The sequence below is a fragment of the Eleutherodactylus coqui genome, chromosome 7, assembly GCF_035609145.1.
Source record: "Eleutherodactylus coqui strain aEleCoq1 chromosome 7, aEleCoq1.hap1, whole genome shotgun sequence".
Lineage (NCBI taxonomy): Eukaryota > Metazoa > Chordata > Amphibia > Anura > Eleutherodactylidae > Eleutherodactylus > Eleutherodactylus coqui.
This window is the reverse complement of record NC_089843.1, coordinates 159,614,261-159,635,629: the sequence shown is the minus strand read 5'-3', so window position 1 is coordinate 159,635,629 and position 21,369 is coordinate 159,614,261. Positions and strand designations below refer to the sequence as shown.

Here is a 21,369-nt window from a genome sequence, read left to right as displayed (position 1 = left end):
TTAAAATCCACAGCATTTCTGCAATTAAAACGCTGCCACAGCTGATACATGCTCTGTGAATGCAGCCTCACAATCCATATAGGGTAAGTGCAGACCTGCATTTGAAGTATCCTTTGGGAACATATATCCCAGTAGTTGGGAGCCCACATTATGTCAGTGTTCTTCATATGGCAATAAACTTTTGGTAGATTATTTTATAGAGAGGAACATTAGAAAGCTCCTTATCAGCTATAATTGCTTTGTGCCGCCATAAACCTTACACTGGTTCTCCAGCTTATAGGGAACTACATACTATGAACTACTTGGAAATCAATACACGAAGAATCAGGTCAAAGTTTAGTACTAGTAAGGTAAGTTCTTTTGGAGGCGGAGGATCTATGATTTGACATCTTAACTTCAAGTCAGACTTTAGTCAGCCACATCACATGGAGATTAGCCTGTAGATAACGGGAGGAAATAAATTAGACGAAGACACACAGATCTGCCTCGCAGGTTGAACATTCTGTGCATCCTAGATCTCACCTTCATCCTAGATCATGGCCTTCGACGGAACCTGGAAAGTCGACAGGAGTGAGAACTATGAGAAGTTTATGGAAGTTATGGGTAAGTTACTTATTCTCTTCCAAATCCATGGTTTTTAGAGAAGGGGTGGAAGTGTCTTATCACTCTTATTGTCTATTCTAGGTGTTAATTTAATGAAAAGGAAACTGGCTGCACATGATAATCTGAAGATCATAATCCAGCAAGATGGGGACAAGTTTACTGTGAAGGAGAGCAGCACATTCAGAAGCATTGAGATCAACTTCACCCTTGGGGTTACCTTTGACTACTCTCTTGCAGATGGGACAGAACTCACAGTAAGTGGACATATAATCTTAGCTGCTTTGACATTAAATCTCATTATGACTCAGCTAGTCTGGTTTGCCATTGCCACAAATACCATTTCATGACTAGAATATCATTTTAATTGTGGTTGCAGTTTTTTTGAAATGTAAAAATATGAGAGAAATTCCATCCATAGGTTCTCCGTAATGTCAGCCGGCTAATGCTGTGTTAAGGTAAACTGCACATAGACCTGGAGATAATGATTAATAATGCCTTATCTTATGTGTTACAGTAACTTGATATGCGCTTAGTATGATTTAGCCATTCTTGGAGACGTACCACTGACTTCTGCAATATCTTCCTACCCACCAGGGCTCCTGGATAATAGATGGGGATAAGCTTGTAGGAACATTTCACAGGAAGGACAATGGAAATGAACTGAAGACACACAGAGTAATAGTTGGAGGTGAACTTGTACAGGTGAGTTTTAAGTGTTTCGCACATTTATGTTTGCCCACTTTAGCATTGCCATGCAATCGCTTACAAGCGAGAGTCTTGAATAACAAGATACTGGGCATTAAAGTGTTGAGAAGGTGTTGCTGCTTCCAAAATAAAGGCCCATTTAGACGCAATGATTAACGCTCAAAAGACATCTTTTGAGCGATAATTGTTGTGTGCATTCACACGGCAAGATGATCGCTCAAAGTTTGCTCAAACGGCAGTTTGAGGGTCAGTTTTAAGCATTCACTTTGCATAAGTGTGTAAATGAAGGCTCACGGGCTCATGCTATACGCTGAAGACAAGCGGGACCGCCATCTTCTGCATACAGCTGTTGTCTGTATACAGCTGACCGCTCCGAGCGGGTTTTACAGAAGACAGCTAGAGTGCTGTATTCTGCATACTTCTGCTGTATTCTTGGAGCACACAGCTGGTATACAGCAGACTGCTCCAAATGGGGTATGCAGAAGACAAGCGGGGTCGCTTGTCTTCTTTATACAGCTGTTTTCTTCTCTGAGAGCTCAGCTGGTATACAGCTGAGCGCTCTGAGTGGGGTATACAGGAAACAGCTGGAGCGCTGTCTTCTGCATACTCCTGCTGTGTTCACGGAGCACATAGCTGATATGCAGCTGAACTCTCCGAGCGGGGTATGCAGAGCACAACTGTACCGCTGTCTTCATACTCCGGCTGTGTTCTCTGAGTGGGATACCAGCTGAAACAATAGTATCAGCGGTATCCAGCTGAGAACTCAGCGCGTGGCACTGATAAGGCTCATCGTTCTCTTTCAGCTTGCTGAAAGACAATGATGAATTACTCGTTAATGAAAAGTGCACGATGTCGGTACAGTTAGACCCAACGATTCTCGTTCAAAAGACGGCTTTGAGCAATTTTTAAGTGAGAATCGTTGGGTTTAAATGAGCCTTAACAGTGCTAAAGTCTTTTTTAGCCTAGGGTATATTCACACTTTGCAGATTTTCTGCAGTGTAAATGGTTGTAGAAAATCTGCAGCATTTTATAGTCCATATAGATAATTAAATGCATTGCAAAGCTTCTCTTAAAATTATATTTCCCCCCTTTAAAGAAAATGAAGCTACTCTCTAAACTGAAGACCACAGTAAATGAGCTGCCAATTACGTGAATGATATACAGACACTTTAAAGGCCCTTTTACACGAGTGAAATATTTCTCCTGGGACGCAGCAGAATATGCTGCAGATTTTGGTGCAGAATTTACCACTATTTGTGGTGTAGAATGCGAAAAATTCCGCCCATGTGAATGGGCCTTAAGGGTATGTTCCCACTTACTGGAAAATGGTGCAGATTGTCCACAACGGAAAATCCACACCAAATTCTGCATCCAAACTGTGCCATTGTTACAGATTTTGACACTTCAATTGAAAGGGTGGAATCTGCTGCAGATCTAGAAAAAACTGTGTCAAAATTAGCACCAACATAGATTGTATGTAAATGTATTGTTTTATCAATCTACGATATGCGGTCTAGTATTGGAATCTGCACAGATGGGTTTCATAGAAGTGATAGTAAGGTAGGCATGTTGTTTTCCATTCTGTGCATTTATTATGGAAGGCAATGGAGGAAATATGGCGCAAACGGGCCAGGGTTAAGGTATGCTGACATTTAACCCCTTTGTTACGCCAATCCATCTTTTTACTGACCTCTCTAATGGGCTTTTAACCTGCACATATATCTTTTTAAGGCAGTGGATTAGCTGACTACTGACAGCCAGGCTCCTGCTCTAACCACCAGGAACAGAGAAACCTCAAATTCTGGCAGTTTAAACCCCTACACGCCAGAATCAATATCAACTGCAGCATTTAAGGAAATGACAGTGGGGGGTTCTTATGGCAGCTGGAAGCCCGATAAACGCCTCCACGTCTGCCATGTAACTGGCAGAGTCTAATAGGCTGCTGTCATAGGTTTAGTAACATAAGTAACGCAATGTACTATCCTAGTGATCGAATAATTACATCTTCAAGTCAGCTTGTGGTACTAAAAAAATAGCCTCAAAAAAGTCCGATCGAATTTAATATAAAGAAGAAAAATCAAATTTTAAAAAAATATTTTTTTTTCTCTCCACAAAAACCCTTTACAAATGGATAAAATGCCAAAGAAAACTTTTAAAAAGCAACACATAATAGGTATTTCCGTGTTCATAATGAGCCAGGCAATGAAAATATGTTGTGATTTATCACACATGATGAATGCGGTAAAAATAATGTAAAAAAAACGAATGCCAAAATTAGTGGGGGGTTTTTGTTTGCCTCCCAAAAATCACAATAGAAAGCAATCCAAAAGCACATATACCAATAAAAATTACAACTTTTCCCGCAAAAAAACATGCTCCGATGCCTGAAAAATAGAAATGCTGTAAATCTAATGTGACGATGCAGATTCAATAGTTTTTCTTTAAAAACATGATTTTATTGTGCAAAAGTTGTAAAAAAAATGTAAACACTGTATGAATTTGCTAACGCAGTAATTCTGCTTATCCAGATACGAAAATTATCATGTTATTTTTACTGAATGGTGAACACCATAAAAACGAAAACCCAAAACAAGGGCTGAATTTCTAGAATGGGTTTCAAAAAAAAAAAAAACAATAAAAGTTATGCAACACATTATATGTACCTCCAAGTGGTGCCATTTAGAGATGAGCGAGCATACTCGATAAGGCAAACTACTCGAGCCAGTAGTGCCTTATTCGAGTACCTGCCTGCTCGTCTCTAAAGATTCGGGTGCCGGCGGGGAAAGCGGTGAGTTGCGGGAGTGAGCAGGGGGGAGCTGGGGGGGGGGGGAGAGTGAGAGAGAGATCTCCCCCCCATTCCTCCCCGCTCTCCCCCCCACGCTCCTCCTTGCTCTCCCCCACCGGCAGCCGAATCTTTAGAGACGAGTGGGCAGGTACTCGAATAAGGCACTACTCGCTCGATAGTTTGCCTTATCGAGTATGCTCGCTCATCTCTAGTGCCATTACAAAATACAACCAAAGCACCAAAAACCAATCCCATATCCATAACACATCTTAGGGCTCTTCCCCACTGGCGATAAGATTTTCCAACGAGAGAGAAAACACGTGAGTTTGAAACCAATGATTTTCAATGGTTTCATTCTCACTTGCGATGTTTTCACTCACTGCAAGTTGCTGTAAGAAAATCTGTGATATCGCCCATTGTTTTCAATGGGGCCGGCAGCAGCATTAAAATCAATGCGAGAAGATCGCGAAAGAGCTGGGTTAGATAGAGGGCGGGGCTAAAGGGGTTCTCATAGTGACTGAGAACCCCCTTAAGCAATGCCTCCTCTCTATCCTCACTCTCAGGGAATGTCCTCTAGCCCTGCCGCCTATCTCTCCAACTATGGGGAGATATGTGAGAGATCCCCTGTAGCTCCGCCCCCTCTCCCTCCCTGCATTGGGTGATTCCACAGCTCTTTTGCGATCTTCTCCCATTGATTACAATGGGCGATATCGCAGTTTTTCTTACAGCAACTTGCAGTGAGTGAAGACATTGCAAGTAAGAATGAAACCATTGAAAATCATTGGTTTCAAACTCATGCGTTTTCACTCACTCTTGCCAGTGGAGATGGAATTATACATAATGATGACATGTGTTCTGCCAGTCACTTACCTGCATCTTTTTTCTCTTTCAGACATACCTCTATGAGGGAGTTGAAGCTAAGAGAATCTTCAAGAGAGGCTAAGCTGTATCGAAGGCAACTGGAAAAGCACTAGACACTGAGACACTGGCTCTAATACTGCCCACTACACATAAAACAGCAAAATGGCACATTATTGGTTTATCCATTGTATATAATAAAGCTAAAGTTTATCTAAATTACATTGGGGTCACTTCTTTTTTTCAGCAACAGAGATGATTGGTTCAGTATTGCGCTCATGCATTTCACTGAAAACTGAGGGACGTGGAATAACCACAAATCTATATTCAAGTCCAAGCATCTTTGAGACTCAATCCTTAGCTTTTCCTTCTTGTTCTCTCCTAGCTGCTAAGGGCTTATGTACATAGCAAAGATGCTTGTGCTGATCCTGTACATTGGGACACAGAGCCCATATCACAGACCATTGCCAGTGCATGTATTAGCATATGGCAAATACTTGAAGCATTGTATATACCACTTCAAGCAATGCTTCTAGGAGAGGCACAACTTGGACCTACAGCAAATTATAGGGTCGTATTATGGATCAGTACAACACTGATCCATAATATGGTTATGTGCAAGAAGCTTCTGACTTGCAGGAGTTGGAGCAGTTTTGCCTAGAAGAATGGGCAAAAATCCCAGTGTCTAGATGTGATAAACTAACAGACATATCTCAAGACTCTTTTATTTGTAATTGCAATTAAAGGTGGCTTCCCAGGGTTTTGACTTTCAGGGGATAAATACTTAAACACATTACATTAAAACAATCATGATTGTGACATTATCGTGACTGTGACATCATTATGACTATGACATCATAGTAATTGTGATACCACCATGATTGTGGCTGCATCATGACTACAACATCATCTTGATTGTGAAATCATCGTAGAGATGAGCGAGCATGCTCGTTTAAGCCTGATGCTCGAATGAGCATTGATTTTTTCGAGTAACTGATTACTTGACTTTGCGCCATGCGGGGGGGGGGGGGGGGGGAGAGTGTGAGAGAGAAAGAGAGATCTCTCTCTCCCCCCCCCCCCATCCCGCATGGCGCAAAGTCGAGTAATCAGTTACTCGAAAAATCAATGCTCAATCAAGCATCAGGCTTAAACAAGCATGCTCGCTCATCTCTATTAATAAGGCATAATCATGATTATGATGTCATCGTCAATGTGACATCGAGATTTTTTAGAAACCTATAAAATGGTTGCATCACCATAAAAAATATTACTTTTATCAAGAATATTAAAATCGCCCAAAAAAGGAAAAATAAATCTGACCTAAAAACTCAGCACACCAAGACATAGGATGAGAGATATATACAACCAGGATCAAGTCCTTGGTTACTATTGTTACAAACTATTTAGAGCCTAGTCTGATATGAAGAAAAGTAATTCTATTCTTCTACACCTTGAATCCATGCTGCAGTGTAATGACCCTGCAATAGACAACTGTTGAGAGCTGGATTCCGGAGCTACAAACTAGACAACAAGCCCTCCCAACATGCTTCGCCAACAATCTGGAGTTATCAGGGGAATGGGCTATTATCTAGTGTTTAGCTCAGGAATCCAGCTCTTGCCAGGGTCATTAGACTGCAACGGGAACTGACAATATATTGGTCCTATCTGGATGTAGGAGGATAGAATTACTTTTATTCATACCAGATTAGGTTCTGAATAGGATAAGTTGTGACTACAGTAACCAAGGGCTTGATCCTGGTTGCAAATATCTCTGTTCCTACATTTTGGTACACTAATATCCTGTATTTTTTGGCCAGCCTGTTTCCCCCTTTTTTGGTGATCTTAAACCCTTCCCTGACTCTGTCGTCAGGCATGCGTTCAGGAGAAAAATGTTAAATGTCATGCAACGCGTGAGAGTGGCTCCGGCCCCATGGAAATCAATAGCTGATGATTGTGATCCGCAGCCACTGCTGTAACAGCAGTGGCAGAGGATTCCTTCACCCCTGCGGGGAGTCTCCTCATCACTGAACACTGAGGGGACTCCCCGCAGCGATGATTTTCTTAAAATATAAACCCTTCCCAGAAAATCATCCCAAACATGTGTAAAAAAAATTAAAAAGTATATATACTCACTCTCCGCCGCTGCCGGAATTCATCAATGGCTGAGCGCTGGCTGTGATTGGCTGAATGCTCAGCCAATCAGGCGCAGGACTGTAAGGAAACGGGAATTTTAAATCCCTGCCGGCTGAAAGCTCTTCAGTTCAGAGCCAGGGAGCCAAATGGGAGGTCACGCCAAGACCGGCCACGGCAGAGAGGTGAGTATAGATATTTTTTTATTTTTTACGCAAACTAGGGAGGATTTTCAGGGTACCATTTGGAGACGTGAGTGCATATATATATTTTTTTATTTTTTTACACAAGCCAGGGATGATTTTTAGGGAAGGGCTTATATTTCAAGCCCTTTCCCAAAAATTACTGCTGGGGTTGTATGCATACCCTTGCTTTCAATGGGGACGGCAGCTGTAGCATCATATTTCCTAAACTATACTAAATATTTTTTTAAACTTTACACTGCCAAGTTCAGAATAAATCATAGAATTTAAATTGCTAATAAAAAAGTGACATTTTTTAACCTGTGAATAACTAAAAAATGCGTCACTTAAGTGGTTAATATTCTTCATAAAAGTTATACATGGAGATTATGATATCATTATGATTATGACATTGTTGCGATTGTGATATTGTTTTTATGACCTCATCATGCTTATGTCATGACTATGACATCATCATATTTATGACTAGGACATCGCTGAATTTGTGACAACATTTTCATATTATCGTGATTTTGACATCATCATGATTATAACAGACCAAATCCCCCGAGGGCATATTTACAGGTATGTGATTGGTATGATGACTGAACACTTAACTATAGGCAGGTCCTAGTTGGACAATGTTTGCACACATCCACTCTATTGGTCGGCAGAATGGGAAAAGCTCTCCCCCAATTAATATAGCAGTGAAACATATATGGGGGAATTACTGTTGTTTTCACTTCAACACCTAGGCTTGGCTTTACTAATAAGCCAGAGTCAGTTGTCTGCAGCAGGGACCCCCAATTTTCCTTATAGATATGGAGGGGGATAGAGGCACACTTAATAGTAATGGCACACTGCATTTATGAAATAGGCTGTCTTTAAGTAGAATAATGCCCCTTGTCTACAGCCAGGCTAGTGCTTATATTTTTAAGTCTATGCCTCGTTATTTTAATAAATTTGAATAAAAATTAGATTTTAATTAGGGATGTAACCTGGCGCTGTTGATATGTCCTTTGGGCATTTGGTCTGTTGCATACTGGTTAATAAGCACAGTACTATCCCAGAGACATCTTTGTTTTTCAGTCATCACGATTATGACATTTTTGTGCTTATAGCATCATTATGATTATGACATCGTAATTGTGACATTCTCATTATGATTTCCTTATGATTATGATGTCATTGTGATTGTGATATTATCAGGGTTATGAAATCATTGTAACTGTAACATCATGGTGATGATAAGATATCTGTGATTGTTACATCATTGTGATTATGCCATCATCATGTTTATGACATCATTGTGATTGTGACATCATCATGTTTATATGAACATAAAAACAACCAAAAGGAAAACACTAGACTCTTGTCTTAAGACAGAAAAACAAAATGTCCAAAGGACTCAAAAAGCTCATCATTATATCCCCACTAAAATGTAACTTTTATTAAAATCATTTGAAAAGACATAAACCCAAATGTGGCTAAACTAAAACACACAGGTAACCAATTGGCTACATAGGAAGAGCACTACAGACAGAGTCAACGAACACCGTCAATATGCAATATCAACAGGGCACTAAGGCTCTTTGCAAATAAGTCCACTCCCTATAATCACATTAAGTATGTGCTGTTAGGCAATAAACCTGCAGGCATTCGCAGCACACCCTCTAAGTTATTACAATACATCATCATAGCTGCCTGTATTTTAATAGCTCAACAGTGGTGAAAACATACTACCCCTTTTGATATATTAGTTACTGTATGAAAAAAAAAGAGTTTTGTATGAGAAACTTACTGCCACGTGTCTTGACAAAATCTAGACAAGGATATACTCACATCGGCCCACCTCTGGCAGTTCGATGAGGCCCACTTGCACTCTCTGAAATAAGTAGGATGGTCATATAGTGTGTTGGGCAGGTAACTTTACTATTTTACAGATATAACAGGCACAGACAATACCAGTCAGTACAAACCTTGTTGCAACTCTGTTGAACCCTGGGGCAATCCCAGCAGAAGACACTATGCCACACATTACCTCCTGAGTGATGTGTTAGTTCATGGATTAGATGTCTCATCATGGATCATGGGTTAGAACACTCATAGGAGGTAGGTCAGTTTGCCTGCGTGCCAGATACCATCACCTTCCTGTCCAGTTTCTTTTGCTTTCCACTCCTTCACCTCACTATGTGATGCTTGTGCCTTCATGACAGATACCAAGGGAACGTCCATCTCCTTTTCAGGGGATGCTGGAGCAGCCACCATTACTTCAGTCAGAGGCAAGAGAGCTGCAGCCTTAGCATCTTCATCCACCCTCCTGTTTCTTCTCACATCTGGAGTGGTCTCTTTGGTATGAACCTAGATTTTGACAATTGCAATGTCACGTCCGTGCAGCACAAGAGCACCACGCTCAGCATGGGTGCAGGGTGAGGTACACACTAAATGCAGTAGTAGTGCACCATCCACTGTAAGACAGTGAGCACCACTCCGGGAAGATGAAAGCCTTTATGTCTCGTCCGTGCAGCACAAGAGCACCACGCTCAGCATGGGTGCAGGGTGATGTATATACTCATGGTAATAGTACCGTAGTACACCATGCAATGAAGGACAGTAAGCACCATGCCAGGAAGATAGAAGCCTGTATGTTTCATCCGTGCAGCACAAGAGCACCACGCTCAGCACGGGCGCAGGGTGGCATTCACACTGAGGGAAATAGTAATACACCATGCTATGCTGGACAGTGAGCACCACTCCAGGAAGATAAAAGCCTGTCCCTTACCTAACAGGGAGATGAGGGGTCCCTAACTGTAAGCAGAGTAATTGTCCTATTAAGGACTGCCCCACTGTCTTCTTCCTGAGCCCTGACTATCCCTATAGGAACCCACTAGAGAGATGTATTGACACCGCTAAGCAAAACAATAAAAGTAACCCAAAACCAACTGAAAAGATTCAGCAGCACTTATCTGAATCAGGAGCAATTCACACAGCAGAGAGGATCAGCAACGCCAACTGCTCCTCTAGAGAACTGAATAAGCAGCAGGAAGTAAAGGGAGGGGTAAGAATATAAAACTCTCCACACTTGTTGATTGGAAGAGCAACTAGAGAACCACATCCCAAACCTTCTACCAGGAATGACTAATAGTCAGCATGCACCCATGCAGCATAGAAAGACAGCAACCAACAATCCCCGCACAATGTGCATTAACCTTTGTCCTGCATAACAAGGCGACAGGTCTGAGCCTGCATCAAGGCCACCATGCCACGACGCTGTTGCGACCAACAAGCCGTGACATGCAGTCTGTATGGGCAGAGTTAGTGCTGACAATTTTAATACAGCTTCCGCATTTCTGATTGGCTTGCCCAAGGACCACATAAAGCTTATACTATGTCAATGGGCCCATAAGTACCGGGACCTTGTGTGCAGCTTGCAGTCTTACCTCCAGCCATCTTACATGCCTCAGTGATGCCTTCAGCTCTACTTTCTAGGCTGACATCCTAGGTGGGAGTGGTTGTCAAAGTAGTACTTCACATTGCATGGCCAGTGCATATCCTTTCTTGCATGACACATCTTTGTTATATCTGAAGCAATCTACAAAATTACTTAAACATTACATTAGCAATAGAATTCTCTGACATTTCTAAATTTTCTGATTTCATGAGTTAAAGACAGTTGTGGTCCTTACCATCTGTCTGCTTACTCTCATCCTACCTTTTCCCCTTTGAACCCATATAGGTGGGTTCAACACAGAACATTTACTAATTGTGAGATTAGATGGAGTTAGGAGAACAACCTTGTATTCAGTGAGTCTGGCAGCAGAAAGATATTTAGTTTGTGTCTGATGAAGAAATTCCTGAACTCTGTTAAGGACCAATAGAATTAAATTATATTTCAGGATTATGTCTGTGATTTCATCTGAGAAATGCAACAGCAACTATGACACTAATACAATGCCTAGATGCACAGCAATGAACCACCTATCTGTGGCTTGAGATATGACACTTCCAAAATAAAAATGTAAGCTTGTGTTGGGCACACATCAAGAATATATATATATATATTCCACTCAAATGGAGGCAAGCTTCTTCTCTGCTGGGTTGGTCTGTGTTAGGGAGGAGCAAAAGGCTGTAACATACGAGAAATCTTACCTATGTTTCCTCCTTTCCCTTACATCACTGAGTTCCACCCCTTGTGATCTGGATAACTCTTCGGACCTGTTTCTCCCAATCTATTACCAGGCAACCAATGGTAAACATGAATGATATAACATACATACAATGACATATATGCAGGCCCCTCACATACACAAAAATAACAAATCCGCATTGTTAGTGATCAAATAGCAAGATCGGATTTAACAAAAAAGAAACAATTCTATCTTTTGTGCAGTGATATCACAGCCTGCTAACTTAATGAAATCTTTATAGCTTTATAAATAGAGATGAGCGAACGTGTTCGGCTCCGCCCCTTTTCACCCGAGCACCGAACTTTGCGAGCAATTCCGTGCTCGGGCGAAAAAAGTTCGGGGGTCGCCGTGGCAGCGCGGGGGGGTGCGGCGGGGAGTGGGGGGGAGAGGGAGAGAGAGAGGGCTCCCCCCTGTTCCCCGCTGCTGCCGCCCGCGCCGCCGCACCTCCCCCCGCCGCCCGGCGCCGGCCGAATACTTACGCGCGGACACTGAAGTCCTCGGATAAGCCGGTGTCTGGGTGCGTAAGTGTTCGTTAAGAACACGTTCGCTCATCTCTATTTATAAAGCTTTATAGCATGTAAGGCTGAAAAAAGACATATGACCATCCAGTTTAGCCTATTGCACCCCATTATTGATCCAGATCCAGCAGCTGTCTAACACTGGTTGCTCTTGTTAAGCTTACAGTTAACTAAAATCCCCAAGTCCTTTTCTATGTTAGTCTTAACCAATGGTTTCCCACTTAGTGTGTAATGGTGACATGTATTTCCTCTGCCCATGTGTATAACTTACATTTATCAGTGTTACACCTCATTTACTACTTTTCTGCCCAAGCCTCTAACTTATCCAGATCCTCTTGCAACTGCCTTGTTTCCTCTCTTGTGTTAATTTCTTAACATAGTTTTGTATCATCTTCAAATACTGATATTTCACTGTGCAATCCTTCTACCAGGTCATTAATATATTAAAAAGAATAGGGACCAATACGGCTCCCTGTGGTACCCCACTATTAACCCCTTAGTGACCAAGCCTGTTTGCGCCTTAATGAACAGGCCAAATTTTGCAAATCTGACATGTGTCACATTAACATGGAAAAACACCAGAAAGGTTTTGCATATCCAAGCGATTCTGACATTGTTTTTTCGCCCCATGTTGTACTTCATTTAGACGGAAAAATTAGACCGATAGAATTTGTGTTTATTTATTAAAAGCGCCAAAATTGGGAAAATTTTGAAAAAATCTTCATTTTTTCACATTTCCAACTGCAATATCTTAAATATGTGCAATCATAATATAAAAATTTTTGCTAAGATTTATATTTCCACCCGTTTACTTTATTTTGGGCGCACATTGGAAAAACTTTCGTTTTTTTTTTAACCATTTAGGAGACGTACAAATTTAACATTACTTTTTAGCATTTTGAGGAACACTTTGTTTTCCTAAACCAAGCCAAGATTGGAAAGGCTCGTGAGTGTCAGAATAATAGATACCCCCCACAAATGACCCCATTTTAAAAACTACAACCCTTAGTGTATTCACTGAGGGGTGTCATGACTATTTTGACCCCACAGTTTTTTTTCAGGAATTAATTCAATTTAGAGGAGAAAAAGTAAAATTTCATATTTTTGCAAATCTATCATTTTAAAGACATATTTTTTTCCTATAGTTTACATGAAAATGAGGATTTACACCCCAAAATGGATACCCCTGTTTCTCCCGTGTTCAGAAATATACCGATTGTGGCCCTAATGTTATATCTGAGTCCACAACGGGGCCCAAAATGAAAGGAGTAGTCAGTGTCTTTCAAAACAGAAATTTTGCTTGAAGTCCTTTTAGACCCCATAGCACACATGTAGAGTTCTTGAGCGCCCAAAACCATAGAAACCCCCCACAAATGACCCCATTTTGAAAACTAGACCCCTTAAGGAATTTATCTAGGGGTGTACTGCATATTTTGACCCCACAGTTTTTGAATGAATTCAAGCCAATCAGAAGGAAAAAAGTGTGATTTTCGTTTTTTTGGCAATTCTGTGATTTTAAAAACAGCGTTTTTTGTACAGCACACATATGAATGAAGACTTGCACCCAAAAATGGATACCCCTGTTTGTCCCGTGTGCAGAGACATACCCATTGTGGCCCTAATCTTATATCTGGATGCACAACAGGGCCCAAAATGAAAGGAGTAGTCAGTGGCTTTCAGAACATAGATTTTGCTTGAAGTCCTTTTAGGCCCCATTGCCCACTTGTAGAGTTCTTGAGCGCCAAAACCATATAGAACCCCCACAAATGACCCCATTTTGAAAACTAGACTCCTTAACGAATTTATCTAGGGGTATACTGTGTATTTTGACCCCACAGTTTTTGAATAAATTCAAGCAAAGCAAAAGGAATAAATTAGGTTTTTTTTGGTAATTCTGTCATTTTAAAAACTGCTTTTTTGTACAGCACACATATGAAGGAAGACTTGCACCCCAAAATGGATACCCCTATTTGTGCTGTTTTCAGAAATATACCCATTGTGGCCCTAATCTTATATCTGGATGCACAACGGGGCCCAAAATTAAAGGAGTAGTCGGTGGCTTTCAGAACATAGATTTTGCTTGAAGTCCTTTTAGGCCCCATTGCCCACTTGTAGAGTTCTTGAGCGCCCAAAACCATAGAGAACCCCCACAAATTACCCCATTTTGAAAACTAGACCCCTTAACGAATTTATCTAGGGGTGTACTGTGTATTTTAACCCTACAATTTTTGAATAGATCTAAGCGAAGCAGTAAGAAAAAATTACGATTTTCATTTTTTGGGCTATTGCGTCAATTTAAAAACAGTTTTTTTGTACAGCACACATATAAATGAAGACTTTCACCCCAAAATGGATACCCCTGTTTGTCCTGTGTTCAGAAACATACCCACTGTGGCCCTAATAGACTTACAGGACACATGGCTAGGCTTACAATGAAAGGAATACCCGATGGATTTCAGGGTACAACTGAATAAATTCCAGGCCCAATTGCCCACTTATAGAGCCATTGAGCGGCCAAAACTATAAAGAACCCCCTCAAATGACCCCATTTTGAAAACTAGACCCCTTAACAAATTCATCTAGGGGTGTACTGCGTATTTTGACCCCACAGTATTTGAATGAATCTAAGCAAAGCAGAAGGAAAAAGTTACGATTTTCAATTTTTTTGGCAATTTTTAAAATTTAAAACCATTTTTTTTGTACAGTGTACATAGGAATGAAGACGTTCACCCCAAAATGGATACCCCCGTTTGTCCCGAGTTCAGAAACATACCCATTGTGGCCCTAATTTACTTACAGGACGCATGGCAAGGCCTATAAAGGAGGGAACAACCGTTGGATTTCAGGGCACAAGTGAATAAATCCCAGGCCCCATTGCTTATTTGTACGGAATAAAAATTGACTCCCTAAAAATCCCCCCCCCCCCCCCCCCGCCCTACACACACTCCGCGCCCTTTTTGGCGGTCGCAAATCTTAGATAAAAGTAATAATGTGAACTGTGTGGTATTTCCGAAGACAGGGGTAATTACGGAGGCTGGTTGGAATGGGCCCATGGGGCAATAAAACCATGTATCCCCCCTCCTCTCATGATTTTTTGGGGGATTTCGTGACCTTATTGGCAGGGACGCGGTGTGAAAAGTGGCGTTCCGTGAGAAGGCGCTCAACAAGCTGCTCCTGGAACTGCATGAAGGAGAACGTTCCCGGGGCTTCTTGTAAAATACGTATTACAGGTAGCGGTCTGAATAACGCCGGGCTCACGCAGCCGTAGGTGGAATCCGCTTGCGGAGGCCTGCAGCGGATCCCATCTGTGAGCCCGGCTGTGACCCTGTGTACGGCCGCGTAATGTACTGCGCATAACTGCGTACTCACACAGGTGGTCATGTGCAGTACACCTTTTTTTTGTTTGTATTTCCCGCACCGTCGCTTAGCGATGACATGGGTACCCGCAGCCCGTATACAACGTAGTTGCGTATAGGCAGCGGGTATATCCGCGACCACGGAGCACAATAGTGATTGTATAACGGCGAACCCATGATCAGGAACCGCTCACCGCGGCCCCCCGTGAAATTTCCAGGCTCTTGGCTACATTTTGTAGCCAGGAGCAGGGAGAATTTCAATTATCCTGGCAATCCACAGCTTTTGTGCATGCGTCAGCCATTTTGGCGACGGGCGTGTGCGCAGAAGCTGGGGTAAGGTCCACGGATAACTCTGGGGGCCTTATGTACGTACTTTCATCCTCCCTTACGGATATGATCCATGAGGGAAGATGAAACGTACGCTTTTTAAACTTTTTTAAAACTTTTTTAAAAACTTTTTTACACTTTTTTTTTAAACTTTACATGATCACTGTCATCCATTGGATGACAGTGATCATGTCCCCAGTGACATCCCTCTGCTCTTGGCTACACATGGCAGCCAGGAGCAAAGGGATTTTGAATTTCCCGGGTCTCGAGCCCCTCTGTGCACGCGCCCGATGTCAGTCATCGGGCGCGCATGCGCAGACGGGCACTTCGGGTCCCGGGACATCGGGACATCGCAGAGGACCCGAGGTGAGTATTTTCACCTTCCCTCATAGATCCGATCCATGAGGGGAGGTGAAACTAGCACTTTTTTTTTTCTTTTTTAACTTTTTCGCGTTCGCCGCTATCCATTGGATAGCGGCGATCGCGGGCCCAGGGACCGCTCACCGCGGTCCCCGGTAAGACCTCCTGGTTCCCGGCTACCTTCAGGAGCCGGGAGCCAGGAGATTTTGAATTTGCCGGGGGCTCCCGGGCTTCTACGCGTGCGCGTGACGTCATCGTCTGGCGCGCATGCGCAGAAGAGCGGCGGCGGGTCCGGGAGGACCAGATCTCCGGGGGACACTGCCGACAAGCCAGGTAAGAATTTTCAGCTGCCCTGGTAGATCCGATCCATCAGAGCAGCTGAAGCTTTAACTTTTTGGGCACTTTTATTTACTTTTACAATGGATAGCGCCGATCACAATGCCGGGGGGGGGGGTGTCCCCGGGATGACAGCTCCATCCTGTCGGCTACCTGCGGGCACCGACAGCATGGAGCTGTCACGTCCACAGCCCAAGGGGCTTTTATTCTCTGCAGGACACATGTTTTTACGTCCTCAGAGAATAAAGCCCACTTCGGGAGGACGTAAAAACACTATGGGCTGGTCGTTAAGGGGTTAATGGTGACCCAATCAGAGTATGTGCCATTTATAACCACGCTCTGCTATCACTGAGCCAGTTACTTACACACATTCACATTCTAACCCAGACTAATCCTTCTCATTTTATATACCAACCTTTTATGTAGCACAGTATCAAACACAAGATCCAACGACTCTCCCCAGTCCAGTCTAGAACTTACCTCCTCATATAAGCTGATCAGATTGGTTTGGGAGCAATCTCTCCTATACCCATTCTGATATTGAATTATACAGCTATTTTCCTTAAGTTACTCCAGGATACCCATTTTACCTGCAATGCAAGTAAGACTTACCGGCCTGTAGTTTCCAAGTTCACTTCATGACCCATTTTTTAATAATGGCACCACTGTTAGAGATGGGGTTTCTACTAGGGGCACCAGTGTCTGGGTGAGGCAGAACGCTCGTCCTGGAGCTGCAGGGGTCCGGCCTGGTGGTCATGTCTGGGTTTCCTCCGCTCTAGTGGTTGATCGGTGTTGTCGGCGGCATGCCCCACATAGTGCGTGGACGCGCATGTCCGCTGGTCAGATGTGCAGTGCTCTGGTCAGTGCGTGCCTCTGGGGGGGACGTGACCTTGTGATTCCCTCTGGTGGCACGTGACTTCTCCCCGCCCCTCTGGGCAGGGAGTTACGCTTATATACCTGGCTGGGCCAGACACTGGTTGCCAGTGTGTGGTTCTGACTCCGTCTGCCTACACCCGCATTATTGACCTGACTACTTGTATTCTGACTTCAGCTTCTATACGGACTCTGTTTTTGGTTTGTCCTCCTGTATTGCGCACGTACCTTTCTGGTTTGCTCTGGCCTGTTTCCAGACTCCTCTCTGTTTGCTTAGTTGTTTGCGTCTTGTCTGCTACACGGTACCCACCTGCCGGACTCCCTATCCCTTTCCTTGGGGTCCCTGTCCCTAGTGCAGCGCAGGGACCGTCGCCCAGGGGCCTAGCCCAGGGGGGCAAGTAGGTAGGGACATGGGAGAGGGCTGGCGTAGGGACCCCATGTCCACCTATCCCGGCCAGCCATAACAGAAACACTGGCCTATATTGCTGCTGGGTACCTGTTTCGACCTCCCCACTTGAAATCCGAGATGGAGGCGGTCGCGGCACTTGCCAACCAGGTGCAAGTCTTGACTGGTTTAATAGCAGAAAAATATGTAAGAATCCGGACACGTGAGTTGAATTTTCTTTGCTTTATTTTCATTTAAGCTTGCATGATCAGGTACATGGTATCACAAGAACGCGTTTCGGCATAATGCCTTGTTCACCTCAAAAAATAAATAAATAAAAAATTGGCATTTAACCTGTTTCTTCACTCTATCCTTGAAGTGCTACCTACAGCTGTTTATTGGAAATACAAGTTGAAATATATTATGGTCACTGTTTCTTAGGTGGCCCCCAACATGCACTGCTGTTATTCTGTCAGGTTATATTAAATTCAAAATGGCCATTACTCTAGTTGGGTCCTGTACAAATTGGGTATGTTTAGTAATTGACAGAAAGTTGTTATCTTTATGAGACCCGAAGATTTCGGCTTCCCAGTTTATATTCATATAGTTAAAGTCCCTCATAATAATTACCTCATTGTGATTTGCCGCTTCATCTATTTGCTTCAATAATAGATTTTTAGTACCTTCTGTTATATTTGGTGGTTTATAGAAAACCCCTATGAAGATTGTATTGTTGATTTTCCCGCTATGTATGTCTACCAATAGAGACTTCACATGTGCATCTCCCTCCCATATATCTTCCTGCACATATTCTTAATATGCAGTTTTTTGAACTACACTCTACTCTCTGGCTAGAGTTCACCACTCCTACTTGAATGTACCTTATCTCTTGAAGACATAGACAAGTAACAGAATTCAATGTTTTCCTTCTCATTTCATGCTCTGACTATAACTTCACATTTTTTCAAGCAGGGAATTCTATGCAAAGCCCTTCATTCTGAATACATGATCATATATCCATTCTTGACAACCACTTGCAAACTTTTTCTATCAATCCACATCTAAACATCCAGTCCATAGTCGTCTTTTGACACTCCCAGTGTGCCTATTTGCCAGAATGATTCAGCATGACCTCCACTGAGTCATCGCCTTATTTCCCGGACATTTATTTAATCATCCGAGATGACCTGCAGCAGCAATATCATTGGCTGAACAATTACTTAATAGAAACTTCCCCTGATAATTAGCGCCAAACATAGAAAAGAATGAGACAGCCCTGGAGCCAAGAACCACCCCCCCCTCCTCTATCTCCTCCCTATCTCTTCCACCCCTACCACAGACCCTTACGCATCACAAGCATATAAGCATACGCGACACACAATCAACCCCCTCCGTTCCTGTGCCACCGGCCCCCTATGGACTCAGGGGATGCCGAGGCAAGACCGGAAACTCCGACCCCGACCCCTTCCCCATGTCTTAAACACTACCCCCCACTTTAGCACCCCTCTCTTGCCCCCTTTCCTCCTCTACTGTTACAAAGCCTTAGCATTGTTGATTATAAAAGTTTACTGGAAGCAATTTTGAGCGCAAAAAAGCAGGGGGGGGGGGATAAAAAGTTTTAGTTTAACCAAAAAGTTCATTAAGCAAGAAATTAATAGACAATAGTAATGGTACGGAAACCAATAGTAGCTATGTTAACTGTTGAAATGTCTTTAAAACTGATTGTACCACTGAGAACTGAAAATTAATAAAAACACCTTTGCAAATATAAAAAAAAACAAAAAAACGTGGGAATATAATAATAAAAAAGGCACCCACCAAGATAAACCAGGATCTGAAACTTGTTAGGAATAATAGGAGAAGAATTAAATACTATAAGAGTGTGAGATCTCAATCAGAAAAAAAAAGAAACTTCCCCTGTTAATTCAATAATTCAGAATTCCATTAATTTGGAATCTCTGCTGCAATGTCATTCCCTGAATGACTACTAATAGAGACTTCCCTGAAGTCATTAAATCCATTAGTCGGGAGTCCCAGACTGTGATTGCAGCAGTCAGGCAGTCGGATAATCCTTAGACCAAATAAACACAAAGCTACCAATATGAAACTGAAACATGCGACACAATGTACATTTATCCAGCACAGATCAAACACACAACATGTTACAGTTACAAACAAGTCTAGTTATCCAACCTGGAGCATATGCTCTATTTCTTATGACCCAGATTCACCAGACAAAAAGATTTCTCCCTATTCTAAAAATTTGTCAAAGCACACAAGGTCACTGAGAACAGCCACTACATTCCAGCTCAAGTCACAATTTCTGTATCATAGCCTCACACTGCAAACACACTTAAATATCCTATTGTCTTAGGGAGGGGAACTGCATGGAAATATAGGTTCTAAATTCTTACTTTTGTCTGAGAATCTTCTGACATCAGATAGGGTGCGATAAACACACTCAAGTCGACAAGTTTTTTTGTCTCCATCTTGTTATAACATATACAATCAGAACAACATAAACAAGATATTCATTTCATACATTAGAAAAATCACTTAGGCAGACTGATGAGTCTGTGATTTGCACCATGACAGAAACTAAAAGCAGCAGTAAATAGTTAAACAAACAAAGGTTGTTACTTACAATGGCTTTTATTTCAGTTCTACTTAGCCTTCGTCTGTATTTGGCAGTTCATTGGACTTCTTAGTAAGCATGCATTCTCCACCAAGAAACTGTTGGAGTACTCCTTTAAATTTAAAATCACTAATAAGACTACTGGAATCTGAGTTTTCTCATGTGTCCAAATTAATTAACGATGATAATCAAAGAAAGAACAAGAGACATCAATTGTGAGAAGTCACCACTGTCCTTTTTCTGAGGAACCACTTAAAGGGGTTGTCCCGCGAAACAAAGTGGGGGTGTACACTTCTGTATGGCCATATTAATGCACTTTGTAATGTACATTGTGCATTAATTATGAGCCATACAGAAGTTATTCACTTACCTGTTCCGTTGCTAGCGTCCCTGTCTCCATGGTGCCGTCTAATTTTCAGCGTCTAATCGCCGGATTAGACGCGCTTGCGCAGTCCGGTCTTCTTCTTTTCTGAATGGGGCCGCTCGTGCTGGAGAGCGGCTCCTCGTAGCTCTGCCCCGTCACGTGCCGATTCCAGCCAATCAGGAGGCTGGAATTGGCAATGGACCGCACAGAAGACCTGCGGTCCACCGAGGGTGAAGATCCCGGCGGCCATCTTCACAAGGTAAGTAAGAAGTCACCGGAGCGCGGGGATTCAGGTAAGCACTATCCGGTTTTCTTTTTTAACCCCTGCATCGGGTTTGTCTCGCGCCGAACGGGGGGGCTATTGAAAAAAAAAAAAAACGTTTCGGCGCGGGACAACCCCTTTAAGTGTTAACTATATTTGTAGTGAAAAAGGAGAACAAAGAAAAGTAGATTGTCCAATCACAGGAGACAAAACCTTAAAAATTTCTAATGTTTTAGTGTTGATGAATGTATACATTACTACTTTTGATAAGATTAAGGAATGTGGATACAATGACTAAATATGGCCTGCAGGAAAAGCTGAAACCAACACTACAAGGGCAGCTAAGTCAGGGTTTGTGCTGCTTTAAAAGCTTCAAACTAAACTGTATAACTCCTAAATAACAAAAGGAACACAGATCATCCTAATAATTTCAATCACACAACATGATTATGTCATCATGATTATGAAATCATCGTAATTATGACATTATTGCGATTATGGCA

At 42.5% G+C, this 21,369-nt stretch overlaps 1 protein-coding gene across 1 annotated transcript; it reads left to right on the top strand.

Annotated features, from left to right (window-relative positions):
• Positions 1 to 427: 427 nt before the first annotated feature.
• FABP2 (fatty acid binding protein 2) lies at positions 428 to 5,173 on the top strand. Its single transcript, XM_066574886.1, has 4 exons — positions 428 to 603; positions 685 to 857; positions 1,198 to 1,305; positions 4,986 to 5,173. The coding sequence occupies exons 1-4, from the start codon at positions 537 to 539 to the stop codon at positions 5,034 to 5,036; spliced, it is 399 nt and encodes a 132-aa protein (XP_066430983.1). The 5' UTR covers positions 428 to 536; the 3' UTR covers positions 5,037 to 5,173.
• The last annotated feature ends 16,196 nt before the right edge of the window (positions 5,174 to 21,369 follow it).